We start from the raw sequence: 14,545 nt of genomic DNA on the forward strand, positions 1-14,545 counted from the left end.
TTTATTGTGACTATATATGAGATTATAAAATAGGAACTCAGGCAGTCAACTTGAGCTGTATTGCTCCAGGTGACCAGTCTACTTCATGATTCCCGGAAAGGGCTCCCAAGTTTAAGCTATAAAATTTCCCATCTCTTCCTCTGTTACACCAGCTGCTGCTGCTGCTGCTGCTGTGCACCACAGTATTCTGCCTGCTCATTCAGCCTCAGCATCCAGCAGCAGGTTCTGACTAGAAGAGAAGATATTTACTCATCACTTTCCAATATCTTTGTGCTGCAGGGGTTGATGAGGTCTTGAGCCTTGGCGTCCAATTCTAATGTTCTGTTTGCTGCAAATAAACATTTCACACCAGCAGTGAGAACTGTATTGTATTTGTATTTTATTGTATTCAATTAACTTGTTGATTTTCATTTCAGAATCCCATTTGAATTACTTGATATGATTAGAAGAAAAAAGTTTATTGCATATAAATACATTATATAAAACAATGCTGTAACAGCTCAAATAATGCATTAACAGTGAATGCAATTCCACTGAAGTGAAGAATTGCCTGTTTTGCAACTCATTCATAAAAGTTTGATGAGTTTCGAGGCACTGAAGCACAAAACTCACACACTTGCATAAGACTGAACTGATGGATTTATTATGAAATACCTGAATGGTTTGCTAAATCCTCACTGTCAGTTCAGGATCTGTGTTGCTGTTTTTAAATCGTACTTACTGATCCGGTTTGATAATATGCAGATACAGATGTATGAAAGTTAGTAAATGTTGAGTCACAGGATGAATCAAGTGTTTGTCTTTCTGCTCAGCAGCTCTGAGTGTAGCTGCCAATAAATTACAAAACTTCTGGAAAAGTCCTCAGGCTCAAACTGTCAATGTCAGGTAGAGCTCAGCAAAGGACAGGAAACTGGACTCTGACTTCAAAATAAAGCAAAATGAAGGTGCAGCGTAGGGGTGAACACTAACATCAGTTCATCATAGAGGAACACATTAAACTTCAAAGCTGTATCACTGGCTTTATATGGAGCAAAGCAGTTACATTAAAACTGTGAAATGAATGTCAGAGGTTTATTAATGATGAAAATACCACAATCATTTATCATGGGTTGTCACTTATTGTAAATAATATATGTGTGGACCACAGGCTGACCCTTTATATTATTATAAAGGGTCATCATGATATAATATTTATATAATTATAATATAATTACTTACCTAAATAAATGTAAAGGATGCTTTGTAAGGCTTCTGCTTTTTTCATACAAAGGCTAAAAAATGACTTGAGATGTGGAGATGTTATAAAATAATCATTAATACATATGTAATGCATCGACAAATATTTATTTTAAAATGTTTGCCTTTTCCAATTGCGTAAAGATCCCGGAGGCTATTTTTTAAGCAAGTCTTATTCATTATTCTTAGGTTTTATCTGTCAACATTATATCATATGGGAATTTGTTTTTTCCTCTCTAGTTTACTGCTTTTATTCTGCTCTGTTCATTCTTTATTCAACATTGCTAAAATGACCATGCTTCATTGAGGCTTCATTCATAGCTTTTTTAACTTGTTATATAACACATGAGAAAACACAATGATATTATGCAAAACCAGTTGAATGTATCTACATGTACCCATGCTGTACTTAAGTACACATCAGAGGTATTTGTACTTTACTTGAGTTTTTCCATTCTCTGTTGCTTTGTACTTCTACTCCACAACATTTATTTTCCCCTTTTTAGTTACCAGTTACTTTTCAGATAACAATTTTACATAAAATAATATATTTCTATAATATAGTTATACATTTAAAATAAAGTGGATTGTTATTATCATCATTATTATAGAAAACATATAATTCACTCATATAATATAATATATAGGGATCATTAAACTACTGATATGTCTACAGTGTAGCAGTATAGTGGAAAGTTCTTAAATTGAATGTTTCACAGAATTTGAAGAGGCCTTAAAGAAATAGTTGCAAAGTACCATGTAGCATATTCATGTTTAAGAAAACAGGAGCATGTTGACATAAAGCAGCTACTCAGCCATCAGCTATTCATGTGTTGATTATATTATCTTCTGCCAGCTGTCTTCTTCTTGTTTTGCTTTAATCTTGTGATGTTAAATGTTAGACTAGAAGACAGCAATGGAAATAAGCCTTCAATCTTTATTATGTTTTCATCTTTCTGTCAGTTTTAGTGTTATGTATTTTTTAAATCATCAAATAGATTCATTCATTTATTCATTCATGCCTAAATTTGGCTCCTCATCAATAATATTCAAATACTTTTATATGAATTTGTTAATGATAAAAACAAACATTATATACTATAACGCTCCAAAACTTTTAGTACTTTTACTTTTGATCATTTTAAGCACATTTTGATTTCAAACTGTTACTCATAATGGAGCATTTTTATAATATACTTTTACTATATAGGATCTGAATCTGTATAAAACGAAACCAAACTGCCCACGTCCACCTACAGGACAGTTTTCATCTTAAAACTTTTAAGAAGAAAAAAAAAAAAAAAAAAAAAAAGCACGTCTGATGCGTAGACTGTATGGTCTGATGCTGCTTTTATTTTGCAGGAAGCTACAGGAAGTGTCTTGCAGCAGCTTGACAGCGGCTGCAGCGCGCGGCATGCTTGCTCAGTGAATCACATGTCTGCACCGTCCCGGTTATCCGCTGGTATAAATACGAGCTGCAGCGCAGAGTTGAAGCAGCCTCAGACGGTCTGGAGCCTCCGGAAACACAAAGAGGTGAGTCACTGCTAGGGGGGCTCTGTTTGTTTGTTTTTTGACTCTGCAGCTGGGTTGATGCTTAGAAAGAAAACTGAGTCTTTATCTGCAGGCTGCTATGAAAACAGTATTATTATAACCTAGTAAATAGAATACAGAGCATCATATTGGTTGCTTTTTTCAGGTTCAGATATGAAATGTCATGCAATTCATTAAATAATATTAGGCTGTAAAATGAGTTTAAATGACCTCTACAGATGTTTATTGTCAAGGTCCAAGTTTTCTTTATTAGTATCCAAATTTGTTGTGCAGAATCCAAATTTTAACATAAGACATCACAGTGATACAGATGCAAAAGACATCTTTAACAAATTGCATTAAAACTATTATGATCATCATAGTATCAAAAAATATAATATGAATGTAACAACTCCTAAGAAGGTCATGGCAAAGTGCTCCTACGCACACACACACACACACACACACACCTATACACACTTACTGAAAAGGGCATGGGTGAAGTGCATCATGCAGAAATGCTGACTTCATAGCTGACTGCTGCTTTTGCTCACTCATGGGTGTGACCTCCAGCTTTGGATCAAAACAACTGGATTAGGGTGGATGACATCATATTGTGGTTGGTTGACTTTAATATGTTTTAGGCGTTATAGACAGTAATACAGACAGTAATAAAGTCATAGTAATAAAGAAAGCAATACTTTTACATCAAAATAAGAATAGAAACATGATGGAAGTGACAGTGATTAGTGGAGGAAGAGAGGATACTTACAGGATGGATTTTAAATTATATTCATATGTAATAATCATTCGGATTCAACTGCAGACTGATTATTTGGTGATACTGACTATCCCCAAACTAGATTTTAGTTCGATTTTCTGTTGTAAAAGTGATTCTAATTTCAGCCTGACTGCCTGACAAGTGAATCCTTTGGGTGCAAAAATCCCCAGAACAGCCAAAATGAGGCCACACGCGCCACTGTCCTATTTGTTGTAAATGGAACCAGGATGATCCAGATTACTTAATTGTTCCTTCTTGTTCTAGCACCGGGGAAGTCGTTTCGTGCGAGAGAATGAGACAGAATCAGAAAAGGAATTCATCAAAAGTGGAGACAAGCAAATGTGTCAGACATGCCAGCTCAGGAGAAGACTGTATTGATCCTCAGAGGGAAATTCACACATTAAAGCAGCACAGAGACAGGCTAAGAGGAAAGAAAACAGACAATTTCAATGAAATAAATGAACATAAATAAGATAAAATATAAAATAATTTAGAGAAGCTTAATATATGTTTGTGCAAAGAGCATCCAGTAGTGCATCGCCAGCAGCCCCGATGTCTGGACAATATGTGTAGTTATAGAGATGTAAGTATGAATAATTAATACAATATACGTAAAAGTATATTACTGTGCAATATATGCAATATAGACACACTATACAGTAATGATACAGTGCTATGGGATATACATTGTAGAAATGTAAGAGAATAATATGATATAGCATAAAATAATAAGTAAAAATACAACAAAAACTGTGTGTTTAAAGTGTTCAAGTAATAGTATGCAACTAATGATTATTTTCTTTATTGATTCATATTTGAATTATTTCCTTGATGAGTCACTTAGTCTTTAATGTGACTTAAATAGTGAAAAATGTCAAACACTGATTTCCAAAGCTTAAGATGCAACCTAAAAAGTCTTCTTTGGTCCCTTACTACTATATTCAGATTCAGTTTATTGTCAAAGAAGACTAAAGAAACCAGAAAATATTCACATTTGAAAAGCTGGAATCAGATCATTTGTATATTTTCTTTCTTTAAAAAAATTGCTCAAAATGATTCATCGAAAGTGGTTGCCAAAAACCAGGATATTGATTAATCAACTCATCATTGCAGCTTTTACACGGACTCAAAATACTGCGGATAAAAAAAGCATGAAAAATGCTCCTTTATGTATAGCAAGTGGACTAGAGGGTAAAGTGTTATTTGACTTTATGAAGCCTACTGAACTTTCTTGAACATCTGGACTGTTGTTCGGTTTGCATTCTTTCAGTTGTGTAACCAGGATCCCTGTGGCTGTTTTTCAGCAAGTAATGTCGCGCAGACTCTGCATCGTAAATTATTTCCCCTTTTTCTTCTGTTTTCGTTTGTTTAACATTTAACTCAACTCTCTCTCTCTCTCTCTCTCTCTCTCTCTCTCTCTCTCTCTCTCTCTCTCTCTCTCTCTCTCTCTCTCTCTCTCTCTCTGTTTCACTCTCTCTCTCTCTCTCTCTCTCTCTGTTTCACTCAACATGGATCTGTCTGTTGGTATTGCTCGTTCTTTCCACTTTCTCCACATCAAAACTTACCCATTGCTTTCTTTTTTCCATTACAAACACATTTCGGAAGCAGTTATTTCCTGTTTACAAACCCTCCATTAAGTGAGAGGTTTACTGTCGCTTGAATAATGACCTCATTGTGTTTGCGGCTGCAGTATTCTGCTCTGGCGGCGTGAAACTCGTGAACATATGAGCTCATATAACTTCAATGAAAAGCTGCAACAAGCTGATTTATGTTTGGGGGGGTTGAATGAGAAATGAATGTCAAACTTATTGGTTACATTTATACAAGAAGATATGACGCAAAAACTCTGTGCTTGTTTCCATAGGAACAAGAGATGGTGGGCGAGCACCGAGCAGCACAGAATTAACTGCATGACATGAACAAATTATTTCTCTCATCTAAACTTAAGATCTCATCTCATCTAAATAAGATCACGTGCTGTTTATTTGTTTAATGAGCACCACATATCTCTATTGCATACAGGACAGGGTCATTCTTACCTTTGATAATATGGTGATTTACTGCAACTCAACTTACATGATGTGGGCAAAAAGCTGTGGACATACCTGTGCACTAATTTAAGTTGTTGGGCTGTTTTTCATGTTGGTCTGGGTCCGTTGATTCCAACTAAAGGTATGTGTGTATCAAAGCCTGATATATCTTATTCTTCTGTGCTGTTGACCTCCATTGTTGTCCAAAAACCATTGAAAACATGTCATTGAGCCAAACCGCTGCACTGGATGACATGTTCCTTTACCACGAAGAGTTTGGCGATGCTAGTTTGTTCAGAAACGACTCCAAAGACTAATACCGGCATCATGTTTTCAGTCTCTGGAGAGTAGTTCTGTGTAAGGCAGACACAGGCTGGATTTTCGCTTGCTTGTTGTGCTACATATCACAATATCTAGACTTAATACGGAAGAGATGTGCAGCACAACAGCAGTTCCGTACATGAAACTACTCTCCTGAGACTGAAAACAAACTACGTTGGTCGTAATCTTCGTGGCGAAGGAACATGTCAACCAGTGCATGACAGTAATGTGGTTACAAGTTTGTGGAAACACTTTGGAGAAAAAGTCTTTCTTCTTCTAATATGGCAGTGCTCCTGTGCACAAAGCAAGGTCCGCGAAGAAGTGAAGAAATGGTTTCTTGAGGAAAAACTGGGGTGACCTACAAAGAGTCAGACATTATCACAGAACATCTGTGGTCAACCTCACTAATGCTCTTGAAGCTCACGCAGATTAATGTCATTGATTTTGGAATAAGACGTGTAACAAACACTTAGATCCTAATATGTTTAGCCTGTAGTATAGTATAAAGTGACCAGCTCTCTTATATATGTATACATGTCATTACTCTGCTTCAAAATGGTAGATCGGTTCATTTAAAACCATCTGTTCTGTGTTTAGAAGAAAACGGAGGATTAAAGGTGGCTGCGGAAATAATCAACAGAGATTAGACTCACAGAGAAAGAGATATGTGCTGCACGAGAGAAGCTGCGCAGAAGGAAGAGGAGGCTGATGTCTGTCTCATGACTTTCTCTCCGTGTCACTCATCACTCTATCACTCTCTATCTTCTATGTGTGAGGAAGAAGGGAGAAAAAAAAATCAGGAGCCACAGTCGGCCTTTGTTGAATCTGACATTGTTTCAATACACGGGCAGCTGACCAAGCACACGTCAGAGAAATGTTTAAACAGAGAAAGGGCCTGCTGTTCCCTTTATGTAATGATTTTCATCATCACCAAACTGATCCAAGGTCAGTTTGGTGATGATGTCCCCACTTTCTGTTTTAAAGATTGAAACTGGAGATGAGGAACATGATGCATTGAAGAGGCTTTGAATAATTTATATAAATTGATTAGTGTGGTTATTTTTATGTTATGCTGTGGGAGGGTGGAAACCTGCTGAGCAAGTGTGTTCATTTTTTTACTGCGTACCTCTCTGCCTGTTATTCTGTACAGTTTGTGTCGCCCTCTAGTGGCGATGGAGATGCATTACAACAACATTACAACACATTTAACCATGTCTTTCATTTCTCCAGGGATTTCTTGTCATTGCCTGCTGGCCCAGTAATAGTCAGAGAGGATGTTAATGATGATGATGATGATGAAGAAGAAGAAGGGGCTAAAGTCTTTGACTGTGTTTGCTTTCATTCTGGCCTCAGTCAACTGTGTCCTCCCCCCATCGAAAGAGGATCTCACCAGTAAGTTTCACTGCATGTCTCTGTGTAGGTGAAGCATCAGAAAACTGTGAAAACACCCTTTAAAAGTTAAGATAGAGTCAGCTTACTCTGTCAGAAATTAGCAAATCGTATACATTTTACATATTAGTTGATGACAGAAAACACAGGAGCAATACATGACATTGTATTTTGCATGAAAATCCATGTTATATGTTTGTCCTTCACAGGGATTTCAGAGCAGGGAGAAAAATATCTGGATGAACAGATTGAAAATGCCATTAATGGGGTGAAGGAGATGAAGACTGTGATGCAGAAATCTTCAGAAGACCACAAGATGTTTCTGGATGCTCTGGAGAAAACCAAGCAGCAGAAAGAGGTAGAGACATGAGAGTGATGCAAACTGATAGGGGTGCTACTTTTTAAAGCCTCTTTTTTGTTCTCGTGGATTCCTTGCAGGATGAAACATCCTTTTTCTCCTTTTCCTTTGTTCAGTTTATTAGCATTGAAACAAATAAAGGCAAAATATCCTTCAAAGATTTGTTGTAATCTTAATCAACACAAATCAACACTGCGTCACTGATCACCAGACTGCACAACAATGAAAACAGTGATCAGTTTATGACGATTTCCCTTTTTAATCCTCGTCTCTGTCTGGCTGCAGGATTCGATGCGTGCTGCTCAGGAGATGGAAGCCAAGCTGGAGCAGGAGGAGGAGGTTTGTAACGACACCATGAAGGCTCTGTGGGAGGAGTGTAAGCCCTGTCTGAAGAACACCTGCATCAAGTACTACTCAAGGACATGCAGCAGCGGATCTGGACTGGTGGGACGCCAGGTCAGACACTCACATGTACACACACTGGATTAAATGTGATGCTGGCTATTGGTGATTTTATTATAATCCAGATTTGTGTCATTGTGATCTGATATAATGGATGTAATGCAGTTACAGTATACTGCTGATTCTCAACAGGAATCCATTCAACTGAAGGGACTGTGACGCATGTTGTGATATTTGTTTAAAGATCACACAAACATACAATGAAATGATGTATTGGTATCTTAAACTTTGGACTGAAAAGAAAGATTTAGTGTCCTGTCTTTATAACAATAAAATGCAACTAAGGTGTAGACTTGGTCTCAGAAGTGGGTGTGGGCACAAAGTTAAAAAATAACTTTAAAATGTTTATATGTATACTGTATCTTTATAAAGTATGATGTCTGTGATCTCTATATTAATGGTAGCATAACAAAATCTTATAAAAGACCAATAGTATTTATTTACTTTACTGCCTTACTTACTGTCTAGCGTCTTTTAAGTATTGGCATTATAATTATAGATTTAAAAATATATTTTTACCCCAAAAACATGCAGAGATGTTAGAATACTCAAAAGACAAAAGACTGGAGCACAATGATTAACTTGCAGCCTTTATAGTGCAAATAGACCAATGTTTCGATTGTACTGTGTGTTCATCAGAGTCCAAGGAAGACAAAAGCAAACACAGCCAGCCAAGGACAGGTGTACATTTGTCAATGGGTAGAAGGTGGATCAGGAATTCAACCTTATTGGATAATGGATGTAGGGGCAGGGATTACCAGATATCCAGGTGTCACATCCATACATTAAAAACAAGACAGTAAAACAGGAATATGTCTATATTTCAAGAGATGCATGTTCTGCAGCAACCATATATCATACATTAGAGGAAGCATGACAGATTTAGCTCTTCTTTGAGGACAAAGGGTTCAATTGCAATGAGAGTGTGAACCCAATGTTCCTCTCTTCAAAGTAGTGAGTTAACTTTATCTACATCTCTAGGGGGGATTTTTTTTTCTACTCCCAAGGACTTTAATGAGGCTGCAAGATTCAAAATGAAACACAGATTACTCCCTCTAAACCCGCCTCTTTTCCCCGTTCATCCTCTTCATCTTCTTCACCCTTCTGATGTGGCAGTAAGCAAAGAAAGAGCAAAGTATGAATATTTATCAGCAGTGGATTGACATTTAGAAATGAAAATATCAAATTCTGCCTTTCTCTGTAGTTGGAGGACGTGCTGAACCGAACCTCTCCCTTCTCCATCTGGATCAACGGGGAGAAGATAGGCGACCTGGAGCAGGAAGGACAACGACAAAGCAAAGAATTCACGGACCTGGAGGCGAAATACACAGAGATGGCCGACGGAGTTGAGAGCATATTTTCAGACAGTATGAAGGTACTGTTCACCTGGAGACTGAAAGAATAAACACTAGACTTACAGATACATATTTACTGTGATGTATTGATTGTCCTTTGTGCTCCTCAGGTGGCTGATAGTGTACACTACAGCTCTCCAAGTTTCTTTAGTCTCTTCAGCCCCTACAATCGCCGGAGAAGAAGCATCCGCACAGTCTTCCACGAGCCTTTCCACGGCTTCCAGAATTTGTTCTCACCCATGATGGGCATGGGCAGGAACTTCTTCGGCTCCGTGGGTTCCATGATGGACCTCGACACTGACACAATTCCTAATGATAGTACGTTTTCTAACATCTTCTACCTCAATCACAACCAGAAATATTCAGATCATTTGAGTAAAACAACCAGGACAGAAATGTAAAAAATAATCCTTTACAAGTTCAACAAAGTCCAACATGAAAAATCTGACTTATAGCAAAGCAGGTTTAGTTGTATAGCACATTTCAAGGTAATTCAAGGTGCTTCACATTTTTTAAATGCAATGGAAACACATTATCAGATATTTAAATACAATTAAAAATAGTTATTAAAGACTTATGAGAACCGAAAATAAAAATAGGCTAAAAATAGAATAAGAGATAAAGTACAAGAATAAAAGTTTTAGTGAAGAAATGAATTAAAATCATCAAGTTTCATTTAATAAGTGTTTATCTTTATATACTGTCAATGGTTGTAGTTGCTGGAGGTGGAGCTGGTGTGAATTACTTTATATACAGTACGCTAGTGTAATCTAGTGGTTCCCAACGTAGGGGTCCCTCCAAAGGATCACTAGATAAATCTGAGGGGTTGTGAGATGATTAATGGGAGAGGAAAGTTCTGTTACACAAATCTGCTCAGTTACTGTTATTTTCAGTTACTTTCAAACCATAAATGAAGACTTAAAATTAACACAAAGTTTTGATTTGGAATCAGACATGTTGTTAACTGTGTGTGTGTGTGTCTTGTCGCAGATGGCAGTGTGAATGAGGACGTCATCATCACCAAACCTTTTGGCAACGGCAAGATGACCTGCAGAGAGATTCGCCGCAACTCAGCCGGCTGCATCAAGTTCCGTGGGGAGTGTGAGAAGTGCAAAGAGATCCAACATATTGGTACGATGACTCTGGTGAAGTCTTTCTTTTGTGAACAAAACTCAGCTAGGAATCAATTAAATATAAACAGGTATTCAATAAAGATGTAATGATAGTCATGATGATGGTATAGACTTTTTAAAAAAAAACTACAAAAGTTTGAAAATGTGTTACATATAGGCAGCAAAAATAACCAGAATAATGCAACACAATAAATAATGTAATAGGAATATTGCACCTAAATAATTCAATCAATTTTATGACATAAGATGTCATCTGTATGATGACCGAGAGATGTTTTTATTAACACAATTGGGATTTATGATGATGCTGAAAACAGGACAGGCTTCAAATGAATGGCCAGGGGATACAGAGAGAGAGCGAGAGGGCAATTTAATTATGTAATCTCCTCCTTTGGTGATGCTTTTGTTCCCCTGCAATGAACAAACAGGACAAGGCTCTGAATAGACAGAGAGACATTTGGAAAGAGAGGCTCATATTGATTTCGCAGCAGGAGGATGTCCCAGGTTATTGGAGTTACAAGCATCTATATTTAAATCCTAAAATATGTATGCAAGCAAATTCAAGCAGTCTCCACCATATTTGCAAGAGCTTGCAATTATGCTAAATCATTATAGCTTTTCCACTTGAAATGATCAACAGACCTCTTAAGATTTCCACTCCATTTCATTTGTTGCATTTTGTGTCGTGGTAATTTAGGCCATCGCAGTGCATATTCAGCAAGGATACAGGCTCACATTCAGGTCTAAGACTGGCATATATCACCTGCTAACAAAAAAGACAGCCATAAACCTATCCAAACAATTCAAACACTCCCACATGATGTTTGCAAGTATTTTTGGCAGCAATAATCAAAACAAACTGTGTGAACTCCTGTAAGGACTGAGTTTTGGTAAAATAAGTGTGACTAACAGTTTTGAATGGTTGGTTTGGCCAACAGTCATGCTAACATGCTCACGACAACAATGCTCAAATGCTCTGATAGCATATCTAATGTTACTATGTTCATTATGTTAGTTTAGCATGTTAGCGTGATAACATTTGCTAATTAGTACTGACACAAAGTTATATGACACAAATTTAAATGTTTCGTAGGTATCTCATTGTAAACACAAGTGCTTGATAAATTAAAATTTTGACCTGATGATGGCGCTAGAGGAAAAGTCAGGGTATGTCATTAGGATTCATCCTCTTGAGCATCATGAATGTCTGAGCAATATTTTATAGCAATCCAACCCATTACTGTTGAGCTATTTATGATTGGACTAACCGATAGACCAACATTGCCCTTTACAAAGCCACATTGCTAGCTTTAGCTTTGACTAAAAAAAGTTTAATATTTTGGAAAACCTGATAAAGCGTTTTTCTTGGTGAGAACATCAATTCCTCATAAGAGAGGTACCAAGTTTGTCATCTCACTGTCGTAAAGAAAGCAAATAAGCTATGATGACATACGTTTGTCTTCTGCCTATTTTCTACACAGATTGCTCTGGTAAGAAACCTCTCGAGGGCCCCGTGAAGGAGAAGCTGGAGGAGGCGCTGGCCATGGCTGAGCGCTTTACCCATCAGTACAACACCCTCCTGAAGAGGTTCGAGGAGCAGATGTTCAACACCTCCTCCATGCTGGACCTGTTCAACAGGCAGTTCGGCTGGGTGTCGTCTCTGGCCAACAACACCAACTCAAAGGACAACATCTTCCAAGTTCAGACAGTATGTACTGTAGGCCGTCTGAATCTGTTGCTCTGTACTGTACCAAAATCAGCCAAATAAAATCATCGTGTTTTTGTTGCCTTAGAATGAGCCCTTTATATCTACATTGGGAATGGTCCTCTTCCATGGAGCCCACCATGTTGCCATGTTTCTATGGTAGCCCAGAACAGTTTCTCAACCACCTTAGGTTCTCCTACAAGCTTGTAAGGGGAGGAGTATTCATTGGTTGCTATCCACAACCTTACCACTAGATCCCATTAAATCCAACGCACAGGTTCTTTTCTATGCAAGAACTTCTTTAATCCAAGGCCTTTTTTTCTGTTTGGAGACAATATAGGCAACCTTGAACCTTACTTTTAGCCTGACCACCACCTTGCAAATTGGATTTCATGGTATTAAAAAGTACAGAAGCAAATTTTGAGTTGTACAAGCCATTATCTTCCCACTATATCTGCATGTATACAGGATATGTAAATACATGTATGTTGACTATATGCAGAAAAACTGTCTAGGAAATGCAGCTGAACCTTTCTTTTCTGTAATGTAGGTGATTTGCAAGGACGGCGAGCAGGCTGGTGAGGAAACAACGCCAGGAGACACCAGAGTATCCGTGCAGCTCTTCGACTCACCACCCATGGACTTCAGCGTGCCAGGTGACATTCCCTGGACCGACTCCAAGTTCTCAGAGGTGGTGGCCCAGAAGGCTCTGGACCGCTACAAGGAAACCAGCGTGTGAGTGTCCAGCAGCTAATTTAATCATTTGTAAAGATTTAACCAATATGTTTTACCAATATATGTGTTCATACTGTTGGTTAATGTGTTTAGAGTCTACTCTGATTCAGCTGAGAGGAAGAGCATCCTTTCCCAATTCTGATCTCCATATGTTGGTTTGTTTTTTCCCCCAGTGTGGTCAAATAAAGTTGGATTTGCAGCTCAACATCCACTGTCAGCTGACAAGAGAATGTTCTGGATTCATCTACATCAAAACATACCTGGAAACCCCAAAGCCAACCCACTGATTCTGTTGTAAACCCTCTTTCCAAGTCCTGCTTTTACAGTTTAACCTCAGAGATTTATATTGTTACATTAGAGCTCTTTGTCCTGCTGTAAGAGAAGATATTTAGTAGATGTACTCATGTCTGTAGTACTTCATACCACATGTAGGTCTTATATCATATGTAAGCTGGGCACAAAAGGGTTAAGTACATAAGGGTTTTAGTTAAACATTGATGTAACTAACACATGCAGATTAAACTTCATCACAATTCAATAAAGATTTGATTTGTTGCAAAGATTTATAGGAAACTAAAGTTAGAGCAAGTTTATTTTGTCTGTTTCACTTACTTTAATCACCTGATTAACCCTTCTGCAGATCTCTGATATTAATTATTTGAGTCGGTGGAAGTGGTTCATTAACTGGGTTAAAAGAAATCACTGATTAAAGTTGGGATAAGTGAAAATGTTTTGAGGTTTCTTGTTCAGGATTGCTTTGAGCCCCTTTGTACAACAGCCATGCAATGAAGTAATACATAGAGATTAATAAAACTGCTCAAACCTAATCTGTCTTTCATTTCTATAGACTGTTACCCTGAATTTGTGTATTTAAAAGTGATTAACACCCTTGATGAATGAATCATTTTTCATATATGGATCAATATACTCTGTGGCCAAGACCTGTATTTATCAGACCATTAAAAGTATGATGTTAGACAAAGACAAAAGTAAAAATCTACTTGCAAAGCTGTCTATCATGTGTCTTTTGAGCTAAAAATGCTATTTAGAGAGGTCAAGAGGTCTCCTGAATTGATTAAGAGAAGATTTTAGATGATCATCTGAGACCTGTTTTGGAATGACAGAAAAATATAGTGCTTCAAAAAGTATTCCCACCCCTTCACTTCTGCGCACTTTCTTGTGTTATAGATATTATTTCAAATGGATGATGATGATGATTGTCTTTTTTGACTACACACAGTAACCCATAATAACAGTAATGATTTACAAAGTTCTGCAAATGTATTAAAGATAGCCTATTGGCAGATGATGCGTTTCATTAACTGGAGAGCCTTGACCTATGAATTTCCTCCCTGCTCAGGTTTGGTTTTCTTTTGTATGAATATACAGTATTAGACTGTATTTATGTATTAGCATAATACCTTAACCTCCAATGCAGACTTAACATTTTCACATTTATCACATATAGGCTTCTACAGTCTGCAAAGAAAAATACTCGAATAAATTATGA

General features: G+C 37.4%; 1 protein-coding gene across 1 annotated transcript; it reads left to right on the plus strand.

Moving 5' to 3' along the window:
* The first annotated feature begins 2,717 nt into the window (after nt 1-2,717).
* clu (clusterin) lies at nt 2,718-13,527 on the plus strand. Its single transcript, XM_062437301.1, has 10 exons — nt 2,718-2,769; nt 7,129-7,290; nt 7,497-7,645; nt 7,931-8,101; nt 9,312-9,482; nt 9,573-9,780; nt 10,453-10,593; nt 12,077-12,303; nt 12,851-13,035; nt 13,209-13,527. The coding sequence occupies exons 2-10, from the start codon at nt 7,173-7,175 to the stop codon at nt 13,219-13,221; spliced, it is 1,383 nt and encodes a 460-aa protein (XP_062293285.1). The 5' UTR covers nt 2,718-2,769; nt 7,129-7,172; the 3' UTR covers nt 13,222-13,527.
* Nucleotides 13,528-14,545: the final 1,018 nt, after the last annotated feature.

The sequence above is a fragment of the Scomber scombrus genome, chromosome 17 (assembly GCF_963691925.1).
Source record: "Scomber scombrus chromosome 17, fScoSco1.1, whole genome shotgun sequence".
Taxonomy (NCBI): Eukaryota; Metazoa; Chordata; class Actinopteri; order Scombriformes; family Scombridae; genus Scomber; species Scomber scombrus.

Coding starts and splice junctions, on each gene's coding strand:
- clu (XM_062437301.1), top strand. CDS start 7,173: ATGTTAATGATGATGATGATGATGAAGAAGAAGAAGGGGCTAAAGTCT. Junction 8,102..9,311: donor CTGGACTGGTGGGACGCCAG/GTCAGACACTCA, acceptor CTTTCTCTGTAG/TTGGAGGACGTGCTGAACCG. Junction 9,781..10,452: donor TGACACAATTCCTAATGATA/GTACGTTTTCTA, acceptor GTCTTGTCGCAG/ATGGCAGTGTGAATGAGGAC.